This window comes from Podarcis vaucheri (assembly GCF_965113315.1).
Source record: "Podarcis vaucheri genome assembly, chromosome: 13".
Taxonomy (NCBI): Eukaryota; Metazoa; Chordata; class Lepidosauria; order Squamata; family Lacertidae; genus Podarcis; species Podarcis vaucheri.
Window position 1 is genome coordinate 44,061,448 of NC_138751.1, and position 21,989 is coordinate 44,083,436.

Here is a 21,989-nt window from a genome sequence, read left to right on the forward strand (position 1 = left end):
AATTCCTAAGACCTCATTAGTTTGAAACCCATTGTCGATTTCAGCACACAGCTCCAGGTGCAAAAGCTACTGATTACCTTTTAAATCTTTGTATCCTTCCACTACATTTCTGCTTGTTTGAAAACAAAAGCATTTTTTGTTTAAAAATTAAGGAAGACAACCCTTCCATCCTGATCATTTTAATTATCATTTGCATCATTCCTCAATATAATCTCCTCCTTCAGAGAACATCCCATTTTAACGGCAGAGTGTACCGTATTTTTCACTCTATAAGACGCACCAGACCACAAGACGCACCTAGTTTTGGGAGGAGGAAAACAAGAAAAAAAAATTCTGAATCTCAGAAGCCAGAACAGCAAGAGCGATCGCTGCGCAGTGAAAGCAGCAATCCCTCTTGCTGTTCTGGCTTCTGGGATAGCTGTGCAGCCTGCATTCGCTCCATAAGACGCACACACATTTCCCCTTACTTTTTAGGAGGGAAAAAGTGAGTCTTATAGAGCAAAAAAATACGGTATATATTGCTACACACCACCCCAATCCCCACAGCAGTGCAAGATTCCAGGATTTCTTTGGGAAAATGAGGCACAGCAGAGATTGCGGCGTCTTTATGACATATGGTTTATTTATACAACCTGAGCCTAAGGTTGCACATGGCAGTCATACCCCAAGAGGTTATGCCTCCCCCATAAGTGCAGTATTGCATTCAAACACCCCAGCCATTTCTCTGCCTCTCCCTCCAGCCCCACTGCTCGATAACTCAGTTGCATAACTCTTAAAACTCTGAACTAAGCTCCTGTCCATATTGCTTCCCTTCCCTTCTCTAAGCTCTTGGCTTTTATCTCTCCAGTTAAAGGGCTCCCACTTCTCTAAGGTGAGTTTCTTTTGATCGCTAAAGACCAATTACCCAGGCTAGTCCTGACTTAATTGGCCCCAACACTTGGCTTCATTAAAGGATTAGCAAGGTCTGGCACAGCTCAAACACGGACTTGGGTCTACCCTAAATACAAATGAGCCTGGCTATTTCCTGCCTTTAATACTCTGAGCCTAAATTAAATTCTACCACCAGCATAATCTGGAATCTAGGGTGTCTTGCACCCCCAGATTCATAACAATACGATTAATTTCAAACATGTGCACACACACAAACACACACACCCCAAGATGCCAACTTCAGATTTAATAAATTCAGGTCCCCTGGGCAAAACTGCTGAGACAGGTCAGCAAGGTTGCCAACTTCTGTTCCTGGCTTCTGCTCCTCGCCTTGAAAAGCAGCTTGATCTACTGTCATCAAGAAGCTGTGAAACGCTTCACTTCCTGTGCATCAAGCAGTTGTTAAAGGCACAGGATTTCCTCCCCCAGCTACCAGACTTGTACAGTGGTACTTCGGGTTAAGTACTTAATTCATTCCGGAGGTCTGTTCTTAACCTGAAACTGTTCTTAACCTGAAGCACCACTTTAGCTAATGGGGCTTCCTGCTGCCGCTGCGCCGCCAGAGCACGATTCCTGTTCTCATCCTGAAGGAAAGTTCTTAACCTGAAGCACTATTTCTGGGTTAGCAGAGTCTGTAACCTGAAGCGTATGTAACCTGAAGCGTCTGTAACCTGAGGTACCACTGTAGCCTTATCATAGCTGTCACAGATTTGAAAATAAGGGACCAGCAGCCTTGAAAATAAGGGATCAGCAGCCAAAATAAGGGATTTTGCTTAGCTTATGCACGTTGGGGCTGCCGTCGTCCTGTCGCGAGGAGTTCCATCGGCCCTTCTCCGCCCGAGAGAGAGGGAGGGAGGAAGAGAGACTCTCACCCGCGAGCCCAGCATGAGGTGGTTGCGGCGCCGCGGTGGCCGCTGAAGTGCCACCCTTCTGCGTCCCTCCCCATCCCCTCCTCTTCCTCCTCCCTCAGGCTGCCTCCTCAGCCGCCTCTGGCTTCCCCTGGCAGCGCGGCGGAAGTCTCGCAAGAGAGGGGCTGCCTGACTAACCGCCACCACCCGTCTCCTCATGACGCGCCCCTGAGGGGGAAAAGGGAGAGACGGAGACGCCGCAGCTCGTGCGCACGCTCTCTCTCACCCCGAGCCGCTGCTTCTCTCCCGAGCCGGGCGAGCATGAAACCCGGGAAATTTAAGGGACATCATCAGTCCGGGACAGCAGAGGGACACGGCACTGGGATAAGGGAGTTTCCCGCCAAATAAGGGACGGTTGACAGCTATGCCTCTCACAGGGACAAGCACCCGTGTGGAGTGTCGTTTGGCATCTGCAAAAGGGCTGTTAGTTTGTTCAGTTCTGGAAACCGCCCCAGGGTGTGGTCTCTGGCATGCACCATTCCCCACTTCACCCTGTTATTTATAGCAAGCCAAAGCAGAGCAGATTACATAAACCAAGGTGCAAAGGAAGAGTTACATAAACCAAGGTGCCACTGCAGACCGATGGCTAAAATAGTAAAGGCAGTGTGATAACGTAACTCAACCCTGGAAGCTTGCACCCAAATATCTGGAGGGGTTTCTGGCAGGTCTCCTGTGCCTCTGAAAAGCTGGATGATAGGCACACATTTAAATTGAACATTTCCCCACGCAGGGGAAGCTTCTCCTGTTGAATTTCTAACTGGCACACAGCTGCGAAAGGCACAGGAGCCTCACTAGAGAAAACGGTGATACCTCAAGGTGAGGGGGTTTGTTGGGCGATTTTATAAAAAGAGAAGCATGGAGCCTTAAAACTGCTGGGAAATAACACCCCTTGCCCTGGAAATTATTACATTTCTAGGGATGGATGAAACTTCTCAATTTCAGTTTCTCATTTTTCCACTCATCAGTTCTCCACATTTTCATGTCAGTTTGTGGTGTGTGTCTGTGTGTGTGTGTGTGTGTGCAATATTTTCAAGTCCTCACGAACATTTGCCAGCATTTTAGTGCAAATATTCATATTTTCGAAGCAATTTCCCCTAACATAATGCATTTTTATGCCTTTTTTTACAAATATGCGCACTTCCCCCCAATATTCACATTTTTGTACACTTCATTTGGTTGGAGAACTGCGTCAAAAAAGTGGATAAATGCTAACTTTGAAGGATAGCTGTGATTTGGTCCACGTATTGTGAACGAAGCAGATTCACTTTAATGTCTGAACCAAAAATTTTCCCTCTTCTAGGCAGGGGGCTTAAACGGCACAGGTCAGATCTGCCTATTCAGTGGGATATGATACGCATATGGCCACGTTTCTCTCCCTGCCCCAGTATAAATACTCCAAGATGAACTCTTAACGAGCTCGGGTTGCAATTAATCAAATTATGCACTGCCAAGTGGCTTCATGGCCTCTCCGGCTGCAGAGTTAGGAACCAGCTGGGTGAGCTGTCATTCGGACTGCGCATGAGTCATTAGTTAAATTAGAGCTACCTTGTTCTGACTCTGCAGGCAAACATTTGCTGAAGGACTGAGTCATCCGCAAGTCACACAGGACCCTCCAAAAATTAAGACCTCCATTCAGCCAGGATCACTCTTCAAAGGAAGCACAGGCATCACATGCTCACAGGTGCTGCCTTTCCTGAGATCTGGTCTGTACCTGTCCCAGAATCAGGTGGGAAAATGGACTCTACCACTCGACAGAGCAGATGGGGGAAATTACATATTTAAATACTTTTTAAAAAACCCTTTTAATTATCTTTTTTGGGGGGGGGGGAGACACTCCAAAAGAAAACTAGCACAGCAGATAAATATTAGAAGTTTTCTATTTAATTTGCTATTTTTCTTCTTCTGTTTGCTGGAATTATTGGGGGGGGGACATGCAAAAATGGCATCTCCCACCTGTGGTCTTCTTAAGATGTTCCTTCGGCCCGTTTCCTTCGGCCCCATCAATTGATCAAGCTTTAGTGAGGTGCTGCCACCTGCTGGATCCTCTGAGTTTGCAGGAGGAAAGGGTCCATTTCAAGCATTTTTAACATGTTTAGTTTCCTATTTTGCTACAGTTGTTACCTCCTCACTTACTGGAGAACCTATTTGCGCGGGTGGCGCTGTGGGTTAACCAACAGAGCCTAGGACTTGCCGATCAGAAGGTCGGTGGTTCAAATCCCCGCGACGGGGTGAGCTCCCGTTGCTCGGTCCCTGCTCCTGCCAACCTAGCAGTTCGAAAGCACACCAAAGTGCAAGTAGATAAATAGGTACCGCTCTGGCGGGAAGGTAAACGGCGTTTCCGTGCGCTGCTCTGGTTTCACCAGAAGTGGCTTAGTCATGCTGGCCACATGACCCGGAAGCTGTATGCCGGCTCCCTCGGCCAATAAAGCGAGATGAGCGCCGCAGCCCCAGAGTCGGCCACGACTGGACCTAATGGTCAGGGGTCCCTTTACCTTTACCTTAGAAAGGGGCAAAATTAGACCAGTGTTTCCCAACCTTTTTTGGGCAAAGGCACACTTGTTTCATGAAAAAAATCTCGAGGCACACCACCATTACAGCCCCGTGACGTCAGCACGCAGCGTCACGCCGGGAGGGACATGAATTGCTAGCAAATTACATAATCACCTCCTTGAGGGCTGGCTCATCTTCTCCGAAGGCAGAACCCCATTAATTAACAGCACAGACTCACACCATAGCCAAGACGAGGGGGGAAAACCTCAGTCATGCACAGTCATGCACATGTGGGGGCTAAATGAGGACGAAGACTGGGCAGAGAGCAGGGTTCAAATCACCCCACCTGGCCAGGACAATCCCTGGGTGCTCCCTTGGGCCACTCGCCTGACCCACCTCGCAGGGCTGTTGTTGCGAGGATAACACGGGGAGAACCACGCGCGCCCCCGGGAGCTCCTTGGAGGAGAAAGTGGGCGATGAATGCAATGCACGAAATATATGAGAGGCGACCAGGTTTTGCAGGTGAGGGGCCCCCGCTAGCCTCCGCTTCCAACACCCGGCGCAACAACGCCGAAGTTTCCCCCCGGGCTCGGCTCGGGGAGCAGCACTGCTCCCCCCCGGCTCCCCTTCGCCCTCCCGGCTCTCTCTGCCGCCCACTGGGGACCCCCCTCACCTGCCAAGTCCGGAGCGCCGGTGGAAGTTGCATGCATGCATGCAGGGCGCCGCATTGCCATTGCATTGCACTGCACTCCATGCAACACATGCATTGCCTTGCACGCCCGCCAAGGGGTCTCCCCGCGGTCCGATGCGTCCCCTCCGGCGCGGATGCAGCATTGCAAAAATAAAAAATCCCCGACGCAGCCCTACCTGGGGGGCAGCCTCCGCCTCCGCCGCTCCACCTCCGCGGGGATCCCTGGGCTCCATCCTGCCGCCCGATCTCCGCGGGGGCGCAGGCAGGCTGCGCAGGGTCTGCGCGGAAGAGCCCCTGCCCGCCCGGCCGCCGCCGCGCTCATTCCATGGCCGGGAGAAGAGCGCTTCAAACAAAACGCCCGGCCCGCCAGGCCACGCTGGGAAACATAGTTCGCGCACCCCGCGCGGGCGCGGAGCCCAAGGGCGAGGGGACTACGGATCCCGGCAGCCCCCGCGCCGGGGACGGAGGGGGAGAGGCCGGGTGCAGGGATGGAGGGACGGGTGGGCGAGCGAGTGAGTGAGTGGCAGCCGCCAAGCCTTGGCCGAGAGCCAGGAAGGGCCTCCCCGGAGGAGGAGGAGGAGGGAGGCGCAGAGCGGGAGGGAGGGAGGGAACCCCAGGGGTCATCTAGTGACGGCGCCCCAATCGAAAATTTGACTTAAAAAAAAAATCTTTCGAATTTTTTAATTTTTCCGGCGGCACACCAGGCAACATCTCGCGGCACACTAGTGTGCCGCGGAACAGTGGTTGGGAAACACTGAATTAGACACAAATAACAAAGCACTAAAAAATAAATAAATAAAGACTTCTTGCGCTCTGCTCCATCCAGCTAGGTGGGGTATAAATAATAAATTATTATATTATTATTATTTCTTCCCGCCCAGGGCATCTTCGGTCTCTGCCTGCTTCTCAGATCCGCTATATCACACGGGGCTGGACCCCAGCTGCAGCAGAATCTCCTCTGGTCTGCTCTCCAGCAGCCACTATGTTATGTACTGAGTTGAATAGGATCCAAACTGCAGCAGTCTGATTGGTCCTAGAACAATAGGCTTCAGAATGCAGCAGTCTGATTGGTCCTAGAACAATGCAGCAGTATGATTGGTTGGCAGGAACCACCCAATCCTGTTCCAGATAGAAGTGAATCCACAACCTGATTGGCTTACAGTAGAATTCCGGAATTAGCCAATCATGTGCAGCCCATTGTGTAAATAATGTATATAAAGCAGATACTGTGAGGGGACTTTCATTCATTCCTCCTCACCACTATGAGCTGAATAAAGAGCATGAAATCACTTTGTGACTCTGAGTATATTTCACACTACAAAGCTGCTCAAGGGAGGAGGAGGGCAGCGGCAACTATGGGGTAGCAATGGGGTGCTCCCGCACAGCCGCCACTCGGGACAAGCAGCAGCTCATCCTCTCTGAACTGGGTGGCCGCTGCCCTGGCAGGGAAATAGGGACATTCCAGGATCAAATCAGAAGCCAGGATGGCTTTGGTAATTCTGGTGCTGTCCCTGGGAAATTGGGACACTTGGTGGGTACGCTACTTGCAGCCTGCATGGATTTGTATTGAAGTTATGTACACTGGACCCTTGGGTTGTGAACATGATCTGTGTGGGATGCACATTTGAAACCAGCAGCGTGTGTGAGTGTCTGGAGGCGGTTGGAGGATGGATGGCGGCTAACAGATTGAGGTTGAATCCTGATAAGACAGAAGTACTGTTTTGGGGGGACAGGAGGCAGGCAGGTGTGGAGGACTCCCTGGTCCTGAATGGGATAACTGTGCCCCTGAAGGACCAGGTGCGCAGCCTGGGAGTCATTCTGGACTGACAGCTGTCCATGGAGGCACAGGTCAATTCTGTGTCCAGGGCAGCTGTTTATCAGCTGCATCTGGTATGCAGGCTGAGACCCTATCTGCCTGTGAACTGTCTCACCAGAGTGGTGCATGCTCTGGTTATCTCCTGCTTGGACTACTGCAATGCGCTCTACTTGGGGCTACCTTTGAAGGTGACTCGAAAAATAGAACTAATCCAGAATGTGGCAGCTAGACTGGTGACTGGGAGTGGCTGCCGAGGCCACATAACACCGGTCTTGAAAGACCTACACTGGCTCCCAGTACGTTTCGGAGCACAATTCAAAGTCTTGGTGCTGACCTTTAAAGTCCTAAACGGCCCCGGTCCAGTATACCTGAAGGAGCATCTCCACTCCCATCATTCTGCCCGGACGCTGAGGTCCAGCGCCGAGGGCCTTCTGGAGGTTCCCTTGCTGCGAGAAGCCAAGTTACAGGGAACCAGGCAGAGGGCCTTCTCGGTCGTGGCATCCGCTCTGAGGAACGCCCTCCCACCTGATGTCAAAGAGAAAAATAACTATCAAACTTTTAGAAGACATCTAAAGGCAGCCCTGTTTAGGGAAGCTTTTAATGTTTGATAGGTTATTGTATTTTAGTGTTTTGTTGGAAGCCGCCCAGAGTGGCTGGGGGGACCCAGCCAGATGGGCGGGGTATAAATAATAAATTATTATTAATTTATTATTATTATTATTATTATTATTATTATTTATTATTATTCATAACCCGCAGCGGTGCGTCTGCGCACGTGTGGGTTGCAATTTGGCGCTTCTGAGCATGCACAAAGCGTGATTTAGCGCTTCTGCACATGCGTGCACCGAAACCCGGAAGTTACCCAAAGTCATACCCGAGGTATGACTGTATTATCATTTCTCGCACACATGAACTTCAGCCGGCTTGCTCACTTCTCCCTTATGCAATGGGGAACCTGAAGCAGGCGTGACTTCCCAACCCCCTGTTTGCTTGTATCGCCATGGAAAAATGGGAATCGAAAATACTTCACCCCACAGCCATGAGAACAAACAGCCTTGTTAGTTCACCAGGTGCTGGATATACAAGATTGCATCTACCCAAGATTTGCTGGAAGAAGGGGAACTCTTTGGCAGCTCTGCCTGGTAGGTTTTCGCAGGCTTTGAAAGAAGCGCGTTCACCTCTTATCACTGGAATGACGTCCCAACAGGCTTTTTCTGGCAAGACACTCTTCCTTTTCCATGCTGCATCCGAAGGGAGAGAGATTCAGCAAAGAGACCTTTTCCACACCGCAGAGACAGCGAAAGCTGCATTTGTTCCTGTCAGGGGTTCAGGAGCAGAGGCGAGGGCAAGGGAGGAAACAGAGAGCGAGGGGGAGGAGGCAGAAGAAAGGATGAGTGACGACGACGACCCGAGATCTCCGAGTCTGTCCAGTGAATCAGAAGATTCACAAAGAGGAGCACCAGTGGCAAGGGCAAGGGGGGAGACTAGGGGGACACCCCAGGAAGAAAGAGCCAGAGGGGACTCAGAGGGGAGCAGTTGGAGATCGGGACCTACGTCACCGCCAGAGAGTAGGGAAGAGGAAGAGCGCCTGGGAACTAGCGCTGGCAGCTCACAACAGGAGGGAGGGCACGAGTCAGGAGTGGCCACACCTTCATCGGGGAGCGAAGTGACGGTTAGACGGAAAGTGGAAGGTTGGGCGCGCGCGCCAAGTTCAAATGCACAGGAAGGTGGCGCAGTAGGCAGCCCGGAAAGAGAGCCAGGTCCTAAAGCCCGGCGCAAGGAGACAGGGGAGTCAGGGGGGTCAGCGTCAGAAGAATCCCGGAAGGGAGAGACCCAGGGGGGCAGAGGGACCCAGAGGAGAACTGTCAGGCGGAAAAGGTGGAGCAGGGCTAGGATATTAAGTTGGTGCGCAAGGGGCGGAGACTCAGAAGGAGCTTCGCCGACCTAAGCATAAGGCGTAGGGTTGCACGCAGCAGCTCAAGAATGGAGACTGTAACTCAATAAAGACTTTTAATCAACAACCGCTGGCTAGCGTGATCCTCTGTGAGCTAGGATCTGGAAGTAACCCTGACAGTAAGCTCCTTCGCTTCAAATTGTGGACATCCACGACCTCGCGGAGAGGAGGGAAAGCGGGTGCCTACAAGAAAGCTCACGAACGGTAGACAATATGACGGCCGAACAGCAAATAACGGAACTCAGAGACGCGGTTTCACGACTGACTGCCAAGGCGGTGGCGTCCAGGAAGAGAGAGGAGGACGCAGCGGCCGCCTACAGGGATCTCCAGGTCAGGTTGGACGTGCTTACGAAGCAGGGGCAACAGACACCCAAATCAGAGGGGATTGGGTTGGGGAGACGCACAGGCAGTCTGGTCTCGCACTTCGATGGGAATTTGCAACAGTACCCCAATTTTAGAGCAGACGTAATGTGTGCACTACAACTACTGCACAAAGACTTTAGAGATGAACAAGAGAAAGTGGGGTTCATCATGTCCCATTTGCATGGAGACGCTAAAGCATGGCTGCGCAATTTGTGGAGGGATAAGGATCCTGCGCTCCAAAATGCGGACGCCTTTATTAAAGCGATGGATGGCTGTTTTTTATCAAGCATTGACGTGGATCTTGCCCGAAGGGAGGTGCACGGACTAAGACAAGGGAGGGCCAGCGTACGGCAATATCATGCCCGCTTTTTCGCTTTGGTCAGTGCCCTGGAATGGGACAGAGATTCGGCTCCCGTCAGAGACCTTTTTTGGGAGGGCTTGAACAGCTCGGTGAAAGATGAGATTGCGAGGGGGGAGAGACCCCGGACCACGCAGGAGATCGTTCAGAGGGCGCTGGCGGTGGGAGTGCGGCTGGAAGAACGTCCGTGGAGCAGGGACGAAGGGCGCAGCGGGCGCGAACCAGCCAGGGGCTCCTCCTTCCTTCCCAGAGAAGTAGCGTGTGCGCAATCCACGCCCCCAACAGGGGGAGGGGTGGAACCGATGGAGGTTGGTCAGTCAGCAGCCAGAGCCCTAGCACCGGCAGCAGTGAAAGCGAAGCCTCCTAGAGGGAACAGGAAGTGTTACATCTGCGAGGATCCAGGCCATTTGGCGAAAGAGTGTCCCCGGAGGCTCCACAAGCACACTGCAGCCTCAGCAATGGTGACTGCAGCAACGCAGCAAGGAGAACCACAGCAGGGAAACGACGATGTCTGGCTGGAAGAGGAGGCACTGGGGCCCAGCCAGACGTGTCAGTGAAGCAGTCCCCAGAGATTTTACCGCCCATGGACCCCCTCCCGCCCAAGCCAGTAGTGAGGCTCACCGCATCGCTCCAGCTACCCAATGGAATCACCATGGACGTGCCAATCACCGTCGACTCGGGAAGCAATGCAGACTTCATAGGGCAGGACTTTGTCGACCGGCACGCTATACAGTTGCTGCCTGCCGCGCTGCCACTGCAGGTTGTCACGGTGGATGGCAGGGAGCTGTTAGGGGGGCAAGTGGTGAAGCAGACGCCACCTATGGTGCTGCGGCTTGGAAATCACAAGGAGATTATCAGCTTCAACGTCACTCAACTCTCAGACACGCCTATCGTATTGGGCATGAGTTGGCTGGACAGGCACAGCCCGACGCTGGCTTGGTACCAGAGGCAGCTGACCTTCGGTTCTTCCTTTTGTGCTGAACACTGCATCATGCCCCAGCAAGAAGGGGAGCAAGAGGAGTCACAGCTGCTGCTCGGCACGCTGCAAGCGATTCCCCACAAGTACGCAGATTTTTTGGAGGTTTTCTGCGAGAAGGAGGCAGACAAGCTACCCCCCCACAGACCATATGACTGCAAGATTGACCTGCTGCCGGGGGCGGCGCTGCCCAAAGGGAAGCTGTATTCCATGTCTGAAGACGAACTGCAGGAACTCAAGGAGTTCATTGATCATAATTTGAAACGCGGTTTCATCCGAGAGTCCCAGGCAGCGGGGGGCAGTCCTGTATTCTTTGTGAAGAAGCGAGACACGCCCCAGAAAAGGCTCGTGGTGGACTACCGCATTTTGAACAGTGTCACCAAGCCGTCGGACTTCCCCATGCCCCGAATCGACGACCTCCTCGCGAAAGTACGCAAGGGCAGCGTGTTCACCAAGTTGGACCTGCGAGGGGCGTACAACCTGATTCGCATGCGGGAAGGAGATGAGTGGAAGACAGCCATGTTCACACCCCTGGGCACCTACGAATATAGAGTTATGCCTTTTGGATTGCAAAATGGCTCCCACGTTTTTCAAGCTTTCATGCATCACGTGTTGGCGGGGCTCCTCTACAAGACGTGCATCTGTTTCTTGGATGACATCCTGATCTTTTCGGAATCGCAGCAGGAGCATGACAGACACGTCAGGGAAGTGCTGAGCAGGCTCCAGCAACATAGGCTTTACGCCAAGCTGGAGAAGTGCCAATTCGACGTGACGGAGGTGGATTTCCTGGGATACAGGTTGTCTGACAAGGGGCTCGCCATGGACAGCGCCAAGGTTCGAGCGGTGTTGGATTGGAAAAGCCCACGCAACCGGAAGGAGGTCCAACGATTTGTCGGCTTCGCGAACTTCTATCGCAAGTTCATCAAAGGCTTCGCTATGCAGACTGCAGCCATTACAGACACGCTCAGTTCCAAGAAAAAGAAGTTCATCTGGACAGCGCAGGCGGAGCAGTCCTTTCAGGCACTCAAGCGTCTTTTCGCCTCGGAGGAACAGCTGCTTCATGTCGATCCTAGCAGGCCGATGAGAGTTGAAACAGACGCCTCGGACAGGGCCGTCGGAGCAGTCCTGCTGCAGAAGGACCCGCAGGGGGTTTGGAGGCCCGGAGCGTTTTACTCCAGGAAGCTCAGCAAGTCCGAACAGAATTACACCATCTGGGACAGGGAGTTGCTGGCTATTCATGCAGCGTTCAAAGCATGGAGGCACTTCCTGATTGGAGCCAAGCACACGGTGCAGGTCTGCACGGACCACAAGAATCTGGAGCACTGGCGCACGGCACAGTTCCTGAACCAGAGGCAGATACGTTGGGCTGAGTTCTTTGCGAATTTCGACTTCCGAATAGAGTATGTCCCGGGGGACACCAACATCATGGCGGACGCGCTATCCCGTAAGCCACAGTATCTGGAGGACGCCACGCCAGCGGCCGCCATGCACATCTTCGCGCCAACAGTGTGGGCGTGCGCTGTGGCGACAGTGGACCTGGAGGCGGTGCGACAAGCGTTGCAGAATGACTCTGTGAGCTAGGATCTGGAAGTAACCCTGACAGTTCCAGTTGTGCTTTTAGGTTGCACAGGAACCTATCTCTGGGAAGAAGTTGGTAGCTGTGCACATGCAGATAAATCACATGGCGTTGCTTTTCTGCAGCTGTAGCCCAAAGGAGCAAAATCCTTTTGGCCTAGTGGGCCACATCTTCTTCTCCCCACCCTGCACCTCTGCTGGCCTACTTTCACAGGTGGGTGGGGCCTGCCAACTGTCAATCACCTGACATAATAATAGCATCTGGTGACTGACAGGTAGGGTGTCCTGCCCACCTGTCAAAGATGGCCTGTAATGGGGGGGGGGAGAGATAGTGACCAAGCAGAATTCAGCTCCCTGAACATCAGCTGATGAGTTTGGTCCTGCCTTCTGCAGGGATCCGGTGGGTGATCAGATGATCCAGGTGCAACTCTACCTGCTCCACACCTGACATATGATGCAAGTGGATGTGGTTTGGGGAAAACAGTCTCACAGGCCAAATGCAGCCCGCAGAATGCCCCCACCCCTGCTGTGTCCTACCTCCATCAATTCCTACACACAGAAAAGTCAAATACCCAGAGAGAAGGAAGAACCCTTCTCTCTAACATGCTACTTCCCAGTGTTCAAGCAGTTTGTTTCATTCCACACACAAGAGCTCCAATCTACATATTGTCAGAAAGGGCTAGGCTACAACATTTTTCTACATCTGGAACATTACGTCGCTGGAGGATCCTGGATAACGTGCATAGGAGAAAGAATGCCGGTGGCAAGGTTAACTAGAGTCAGGGTTTGGCCCCAGAGCCTCTTTTGCTACCATAAGGTAAAGGTAAAAGGACCCCTGACCAATAGGTCCAGTCGTGACCGACTCTGGGGTTGCAGCGCTCATCTTGCTTTATTGGCCGAGGGATCCGGCGTACAGCTTCCAGGTCATGTGGCCAGCATGACTAGGTCGCTTCTGGCAAACCAGAGCAGCGCACGGAAACACCGTTTACCTTCCCGTCGGAGAGGTACCTATTTATCTACTTGCACTTTGACGTACTTTCGAACTGCTAGGTTGGCAGGAGCAGGGACCGGGCAACGGGAGCTCACCCCGTTGCAGGGATTTGAACCACCGACCTTCTGATTGGCAAGTCCTAGGCTCTGCGGTTTAACCCACAGTGCCACCCGTGTCCCGGTTTTGCTACCATAGCGTGCAACAAAAGAGGTTCCTCTGAGCATGTGCAGAGTGGCAATCCTTCAATGAACCCAAGTCAGCTCCTTCCCACCTGAAGACAGAATGTCAGAATGTGTGGCTTACGAGCAATGGAATGCTAGCGCCGCCTAAGGTATGAAGAACAACAACTGACAAAAGATAGACATAATACAGTACAAGGACAGGAAGAAATATCATGGATAGTAATAGCCACACACAAGAAGAACAAAGAGAGAGTTTGAAGGCTTCGCCTGTAGGCCTGTAAATTATTTGATGTGTTAATGCAAATGGAAGTCATTAAAACTGCAGCTGCGGTATAAGGGTTTGTTATTCTGACTGGTGTGTAATTGGAATTTATAAGCTTTTGGAACGCAGATTTAAAGTTAATGTTCAAAACATCAATTCTAGCATGTGAGGGGGGCAACAAAATAATATAACTTGGCATCTGAACCACTGGCATTATTAATTGTATTATAATTTGGTATCGACAATGATGCTTTTATCGGGTTATTGTAATTGAAAATTGTCGTATTTTTCACTCCATAAGGCACACCCGACCATAAGACGCACCTGGTTTTTAGAGGGGGAAAGCAAGAAAAAAAATATTATGCGCAGAGCATGTAAGCGGCTCTCGCTTTTCTTGCTTTAAACCCTTCCGTCCCTCCTCCCGCTTCGCTGAGAAGCCAGCAGAGCAAGAGCGATAGCTGCGCAGCGCCCCTTCTGCTGGCTTCCCAGCAAAGCGGGATGAGGGACGAAAGAGAGCCATTACCAGGGAGCGCTGAGCTGAGCCTGGCAGCGGCTCTTGCTGGCTTTTCCGGGAGGTCTGGGAAGGGACAGAGGGCAGCCCGTCAGTCCCTTCCCCCACCTCCCGGAAAAGCCCTCAAGAGCTGTGCCTCTTTAAAGAGCCACGCCTAGCGTTTGTGCGGCTCTTGGGGGCTTTTCCCCGAGGAGGGAGAAGGGACTGACGGGCTGCCCTTCTCCCTCCTCGGGGAAAAGCCCCCAAGAGCCGCACACACGCTCCACGCGGCTCTTTAAAGGGAGCGCTGAGCAGAGCCTCCCGCCTGCATTCGCTCCATAAGACGCACACACATTCCCCCTGAAGGAAGGTGAGGACAGGTGACCTCACCTAGGCCCGAAGTCACACCCCCCCCAAGCAGGCTCAAAGCTTCTCAAAGCTTTCCAAAATCATTTTCTCAGCAGCTAAGCATCAGAAACATTCCGCTTGCTGTAACTTCTCAGACCTTTCTCAGAACCACATTGCAACTTGCTTTCTCTCCGGGAACCATGCCAAAGCACAAGAATGAAACAACGGGAACACTCTGAAAACCCCCTCACCCCCTTTCCTGCCAAGAGTCCACAATAGTCCCAAGACAGCTTTCTGTTCATGCTCAGAGGAACCTCAACATGGGGCAGGACTCCTGAGGGAGGAGAAAGGGGGAGGGAACTAGAAAGGGGTATATATGTTTGTGCACATCACTGTGAACTCGTGCATGCTTTTTGTGACTTATCACACTTGCTCTTTCTACCAGTTCATGGATGGTAGAAATAAAAGCCTTTTCTCCGAAACTATTCCTTGAGTGTCTGTTGACTCCCACTTCCCTTTCCCAGGCTCAATATTTTTCCCACCCGAGTGCAAAGCCTCATAAGGCTACACCCCTTACTTTTTAGGAGGGGAAAAGTGCGTCTTATGGAGCAAAAAATACGGTAATAAAAATGTGTGGCTTACCTAGAAAAGGCTGCCTCTCAACTGGGAGAGTCAGAGATACAGGGAGTGCGTGGAGTTAGCCGAACAACAACAACAAACTAGGACCTCCACATGATTAAAGTGGTGGATATTTTTTAAGCAAATCCCATACCTGTCTGGCCCGGGGCTCTGGCGTACCCTGCTCCAACCTTTCCTCCGCCGCTTTGTGGAAGGTTTCGGAGTTGCTCTTTGGGAGCGGGCGAGCCGGACTCCACGAGGCAGCTTTGTACAAGTTCCCAACGCCCGCCTGGCCGGGGGGCGTCGCGAATTTCGCCAAGTCGTCCAGGGACACCGTAGACCTTATGTGTTCAGAGGAATGACTGTAGCCCACGGGACCTGTTGCGTGGCGAGGCTTCAGGGAACCGTGAGATGCACTGAGGGCAGAAAGAGTGGCTCTGCTTGCTCCGGAAATGGGGGACGGAGCGTTTCCACCAACGTCAAAGGGAATCGTCGTCCCGACCCCTGAGGAGATCGAGCCCTGCGGGGAAGAAAAGCCAGCTTTCTCCGCATCTGCCTCACACGCTGGAACGGCATTGACAAACCGATATTCATACTCCGCCGGCGGTTCCTGGCTGACCCGGATAGAGGCCTCTAAGTTGACATTTTCCAACATGGTTGTGGAGGGTAGCTCCCCAGAGGATGGCATGGTGTGGGTCACAGAGCCCAGTTCCTTGACGTATTTTGCTGGGATGTAGAAAGGCCGGGCTTCTTTGTTCTTCCTCACGTGCCACCAGTGGTCATTGGTTCGCCTCAGAAGCATGTATCTCTCGTTGGGCTGTATTGAAATGAGCTGCCCGTCCTTAGCGGTGTACTCAAAGGGGTATTCCACCAAGACGTATCTGTCCTCCTTGCCACCCAGGGAATCCATTCTTGTGCCCTAAAGTGGCTTCCTTGGAGCAATGTCGTCTTTCTGAAAATGAAGAAGGAAAAGTTGGTGGCATGGGTTGAGATAGGTAGGCCTGGAAAGACTAATGTTTGATGCAACTTGTCTGAGAAAATGAATGAGCAGACGCCTAGATTTTATTTCATCGGAACTGAGTGAAGATGGCGTCTGCCACCAGAGAAGGACTTTTGGATTGATTCGGCATAAACACCAGCGTGTGAGGACATTCTGCAAACGACAGACTTACCAGCTGCAAGAAAAAAAAAGGAGAGTCATACAAATTTCACACAGAAGCACATTATTGTTTATTTCAACTCGCCTGTGGAAACAACTCAGAGGCTACGAAAGAAGGAAGGATAACAACAGGAAGAATTAAAGAAGGAACTATTGGAAACTCAGTGCAGTAGAAACATAAGATGATTAGAGCCCCACTGAACTTGAAGCATGGGAAGCCCCAACAAAAATTTATAATTTGGCAGAATATTTGGATTATGATATGTATTTGTATAATTTGGAATACTTAATGTGAATTGATTGATTGTTAAAATGGAAAAAAATATTTATTTATTTTAAGAGATAGGTATACCTGTGTGGACTTAGCCATTGGGGGGGGGGAGGCAAAAGAAAGAGTTCTGTAACAAGCAGAATCCTACAACTTACGTAAGAGGCAAATGTAGGATAAATCCACTTAGTTTTTGTCAGGACAGGCCCTACCATTAGGCAGAGTGAAGTGGCCGCCCCAGGCACTAGGTTCTGGTTGCTGTAAAGGCCACCAAATTGTTAGTTTTCAAAGATATGAGTACAGTGGTACCTCGGGTTAAGTACTTAATTCGTTCCGGAGGTCTGTTCTTAACCTGAAACTGTTCTTAACCTGAAGCACCACTTTAGCTAATGGGGCCTCCTGCTGCCACAGCACCACCGGAGCACGATTTCTGTTCTCATCCTGAAGCAAAGTTCTTGACCTGAAGCACTCTTTCTGGGTTAGCGGAGTCTGTAACCTGAAGCGTATGTAACCTGAGGTACCACTGTATTGTATTTTTACTGCCTGGGATGGGGAGAGGTGCTTGTGGGTTTTTCTGCCTCAGGTGGCAAAACGTGAGGGGAGGACAAAAGGTACAGGGCCAGCCTTTGTTATGCCCAATCATTTTGCTTATGCTAGCCAGAGAGAGGGGTCTATGCAGAGCACCTTTTCTAAATTCATTCCTAACCAGTTCTAAAAAGAAATAGCGGAGATGGGTACAACACAGAAGCTGACACCAACAAACTAACACAACAGAACATTTCCCAACTCCGTTCTTGTTAAGTTGTAGGGGAACATATCAGACGACACAGCGATTCTTCAGACAGCTCTTGTTTATTCGCAGGCCAGGACAGAACTGAACTGAAGGGTTCAGTCAGCCTGCTTATATAGAGCTCAACTACAAAGCAACAGTAACAACTTTCTGTAACTATCCAATCACTGAACGTACTTTCAATCCCTTATTTGCATATGTGGACCTGAGTGAAAACTATCTACAGTATCCCCCTGCTGGCTCAGGAAGAGAACTTCAGTACATAAGAGTTCTAGCTATACCCAAATGTTGTTTTGAACTGCCATGTCTCTACCCTCAGTGTCACCCCCGATCACTCTCTCAAACCAGTTTCCCCTATCAATTTAAATCCACCCCTGCTTTATTCAAACTTCGGCTGTTTAAAATTGCCGCTTTTTCTCCTTTCAGTGTCTCTCTCTTCTTGCCATACTCAAATTTCCCCCCTATTCCATTCCCCCAGTTGCTTCATGTGAGATAAAGGATGTGGAGTCCTCAGATATTCCAGTGTGCTTTACTCAGACCTCTACCATTGTTTAAAACTGCCGTTTCCCTGTTTTTTCCATCCCTGCTTTACACATACCTCTGCCGTTGTTGCAAACCACCTCTTTGTGACACTAAGAATCCTCTAGTGGGATGATGACAGCATTACATTTTTATGTATATAGGAAGAAATATAAACAAAAACACCGTTCTATTAGAACTGCTTGCAAGAAAATGCACACTGGGGCAACACTGCATATAAAAATACATCTACCAAGTTAAATGCATGCAAAAATGTGCATACATTTTCATCCAGACTTAACCCCCTCCTCCCCACCCCACCCTCATCGCTGGCTAGCTACTGTGGAGGACCAAGCTTAGGATTGGGAAATATAGAGAAACTAGAATTGGCATGCCATCTATCCCCTACCTGAGAGCAGCTTTAGGAAAACCTCTTTCCTACTGGAGCCTCCAAAATGAGCACCTGGATCATGAATCTGGCTGGTTTTGATAGAAGAAACCCTGCTCTCTTGCTTTTCCTCCCATACTGATAGATGCTGACTTCTCTGCGTCTGGGGTGGTGGACTTCCTCCAAACAGCAGAAGGGCTTCCTCTTCGGCAGTTTCTCTGCTTTTTGAGTCCTGATTTTGGGGGGGGGGGAGGGAATCCCCAGACTAGATTACAGACTTGCAAATGGCGTTCCCGGATGAGGGCTTCAGGCCGAGGGCTTCCCAACACTACTCTGAAAAAGTAAAAAAATAAATAAATTCATTTCAACAGCGTGCATTGAGAAATGCAATCAGATAGCTCCCAATATTAAAACTTCTCCGGTGGTCTTCCAGGATAACAGTATGGCATTGGTTAATAAGTATTGATGCTTTTGAATTATGGTGCTGGAGGAGACTCTTGAGAGTCCCATGGATTGCAAGAAGATCAAACCTCTCCATTCTGAAGGAAATCAGCCCTGAGTGCTCACTGGATGGACAGATCCTGAAGCTGAGGCTCCAATACTTTGGCCACCTCATGAGAAGAGAAGACTCTCCGGAAAAGACCCTGATGTTGGGAAAGATGGAGGGCACAAGGAGAAGGGGACGGTAGAGGACAAGATGGTTGGACAGTGTTCTCGAAGCTACCAGCATGAGTTTGACCAAACTGCGGGAGGCAGTGGAAGACAGGAGTGCCTGGCGTGCTCTGGTCCATGGGGTCACGAAGAGTCGGACACAACTAAATGACTAAACAACAACAACAACAATAAGTAGCCTGGGCAAGTAGCAAGGGCTACTTTTGAAAACAGGTCTGAAGGCTTCTCCGTCTCCTTCTGAAAGCTAGCCATTTCTGCTCCCTCCATCTTCCCTCTAGGTTAGCAACAGAGAGGGCCGGATTGCCCCAAAGGCCCTCCGCTGATATAGATGAAGCTGGCAAAGTCAAACGCTTGCGAACACTAAGCTAGGAGTAAGTCACCCCACTGAGTGCTGTGACCTATTCCTGAGTGAGCAGGCACCGAATTGTTGTGCAAACCACCCATTTGGGGAATTTAATAAAGCAGTCAATATGCCAGCCTAGTTTCTGTTGTGCAGTATGCTGTTCCTATCCCCTGGTCCACAGTGCGAGCTGCAGCCAACAGTATTCTTTGCCCAGGCTTATGGCTATTAAATAATCTATGGCCTGTGAAAGTGTGGGGAGAGGACAGTTATTAGGATAATTTTTTTACTATTAGGCTCTCTGTCAGTATGCTTTCGACAATGTTTGTATTATGTTTCTATCACTGATGTTTTGCAATGTGTTTCCGATGTTGTACACCGCCCTGACATCTTTTGATAAAAGGTGATATATAAATTGTATTATTAATAAGAATATTAATATTAATGATCATAAAAGGTAAAGGGACCCCTGACCATTAGGTCCAGTCGTGACCGACTCTGGGGTTGCGGCGCTCATCTCGCTTTACTGGCCGAGGGAGCTGGCGTACAGCTTCCAAGTCATGTGGCCAGCATGTCTAAGCCACTTCTGGCGAACCAGAGCAGCGCACGGAAACGCCGTTTACCTTCCCGCTAGAGCGGTACCTATTTATCTACTTGCACTTTGACGTGCTTTCGAACTGCTAGGTTGGCAGGAGCAGGGACCGAGCAACGGGAGCTCACCCCATTGTGGGGATTCGAACCGCCAACCTTCTGATCGGCAAATCCTAGGCTCTGTGGTTTAACCCACAGCGCCACCCACGTCCCATTAATGATCATACGCCTGTGCTACCCTTATAAAGGATTCCTTAATGATGGTTAAGCAAGATGTATTCAAAACAAGAAGATGTGTGGAAACCGGAAGGGTTTTAGTTTGCATATTAATAGCACGTTGCATTCTAGAGCTAACATTGCACCAGTGCGCACTGCTCTGATGCTAGCCCAAATGCCACACCACACTGTCATAACAAAGGCAGCACAGTGCGTGGGTGTGCCTGTCTCGGAGCTCTTCCGTTTGTCAGTCTGTGCACAACCAGCTCTCTCTGTTTTCCTCCTCTGTTCTCTTTTCCTTTTAGCTGGGAGGAGTCTTGCAAATGGGGCCAGACACTACAGCTGCGGCTGGTGCAGCGGTTTCCTGTGTGAATTGTAGTCTGTGACAAAACAATCTGCACAGAGCCTGGTTGCACGGAAGGGACCAGGTCTTACTTGGGCCTTGCACTCCCTGTTATGTAATGGTTACCTTTTCCCAGTACAGTGGTACCTCGGGTTACATACGCTTCAGGTTACATACTCCGCTAAACCAGAAATAGTACCTCAGGTTAAGAACTTTGCTTCAGGATGAGAACAGAAATCGTGCTCTGGTGACACGGCGGCAGCAGCAGGAAGCCCCATTAGCTAAAGTGGTGCTTCAGGTTAAGAACAGTTTCAGGTTAAGAACGGACCTCCGGAACGAATTAAGTACGTAACCTGAGGTACCACTGTATGAAGTTGTGTTATGATACAGGGGAAGAGGAGAGCTGCCGGAATGCGCTCTCACACATAGCGAAGGCACGTGTGAGATGGGCCACATGATTGTGAGGCGCAGCCCCGCCAAAAACATGCACACTGACAGCATCACTTGCTGGCCATACATTTGCCGGCCGTAGGAGGGGACCAGAAGGCTCTGCAGTGTTCAAACGTCCCAGGTTCCCCATCCATCACACAGCATGTATACAGTGTTCATGTATACAGTGGTACCTCTGGTTGCGAACGGGATCCGTACCACAGGCCCGTTCACAACATGAAAAGAGTGCCATCTGCAGTGGCGCGTCTGCACACACTCAGATTGCGATTCACCACTTCTGCACATGCGCGTGACGTCATTTTGCGCTTCTGCGCATGCGCAAGCAGCGAAACCCGGAAGTAACCCTTTCTGGTACTTCTGGGCCACCGCAGGACGTAACCTGAAAAACCGTAACATGAAGCAAACGTAACATGAGGTATGACTGTATACAGTGGTACCTCGGGTTAAGTACTTAATTCGTTCCGGAGGTCCGTTCTTAACCTGAAACTGTTCTTAACCTGAAGCACCACTTTCGCTAATGGGGCCTCCTGCTGCTGCCGCGCTGCCGGAGCACAATTTCTGTTCTCATCCTAAAGCAAAGTTCTTAACCTGAAGCACTATTTCTGGGTTAGCGGAGTCTGTAACCTGAAGCGTATGTAACCTGAAGCGTATGTAACCCGAGGTACCACTGTATTTTTATACATGTAGCATACCCTTCAACTGTCTTGTTTTATGTGGGACATCCCAGAAGCAAATCCTGGTTTCTGTTTGGATCCTGGAATTTTTTTGGTACAGCTCTCCTTTTTCAGACTGATGCTCTGGCGTGAATCGGCTGGGTTGCACCAAAGCACTAGAACAAAAACCGCTCATTTTTCAGACGTGACACACTGGACGTGACACCGTCATGCGTGACACCTGGGCATCGCACGGCTTCTGGCGGGGGGGCTCAGCCCCCTAAAATACATGGGGGGCACTTAAGTCCCCTCAGCCCCCAGGAATTGGCGCTCATGTTGGATGCTATGAAGTAGACCCCTTCATGTGCCTGCCAAACTGGTCCACGGCCTGCAAGTGCCCTGTGTTCGATGCAATTGACCATGTATCCTCCTAGTATGTCTGCAGGAGATGGGTTTCAGTGGAAATGTTCCACTCTTACCTCCAGAAACTGTTTAAGAAGGTAGCACAGGGTGTACGTTTCCGAGCACAATTCCAAGTGTTGCTGTTGAGCTTTAAAGCCCTAATCAGCCTCGGCCCAGTATACCTGAAGGAGCATCTCCACCCCCATCGTTCAGCCCGGACACGGAGGTCCAGCTCTGAGGGCCTTC

General features: G+C 50.8%; 1 protein-coding gene across 4 annotated transcripts in view; it reads right to left on the minus strand.

Annotated features, from left to right (window-relative positions):
* Positions 1 to 21,989, minus strand: part of ARHGAP27 (Rho GTPase activating protein 27) — a 76,153-nt gene that overhangs the window by 46,895 nt on the left and 7,269 nt on the right. For 2 of the 4 annotated variants that reach the window (XM_082194786.1, XM_082194785.1), the window contains exons 2-3: positions 18,098 to 18,409; positions 15,107 to 15,904 (exon numbers count right to left, since the gene is read on the minus strand). In XM_082194786.1, coding sequence (XP_082050912.1) covers positions 15,107 to 15,862 — 756 coding nt within the window. In that variant the 5' untranslated portion in view covers positions 15,863 to 15,904; positions 18,098 to 18,409. Of the gene's footprint in view, positions 1 to 15,106; positions 15,905 to 17,558; positions 17,657 to 18,097; positions 18,410 to 21,989 lie in introns of those variants that run through there. The other 2 variants (XM_082194788.1, XM_082194787.1) reach the window with 2 other exon arrangements.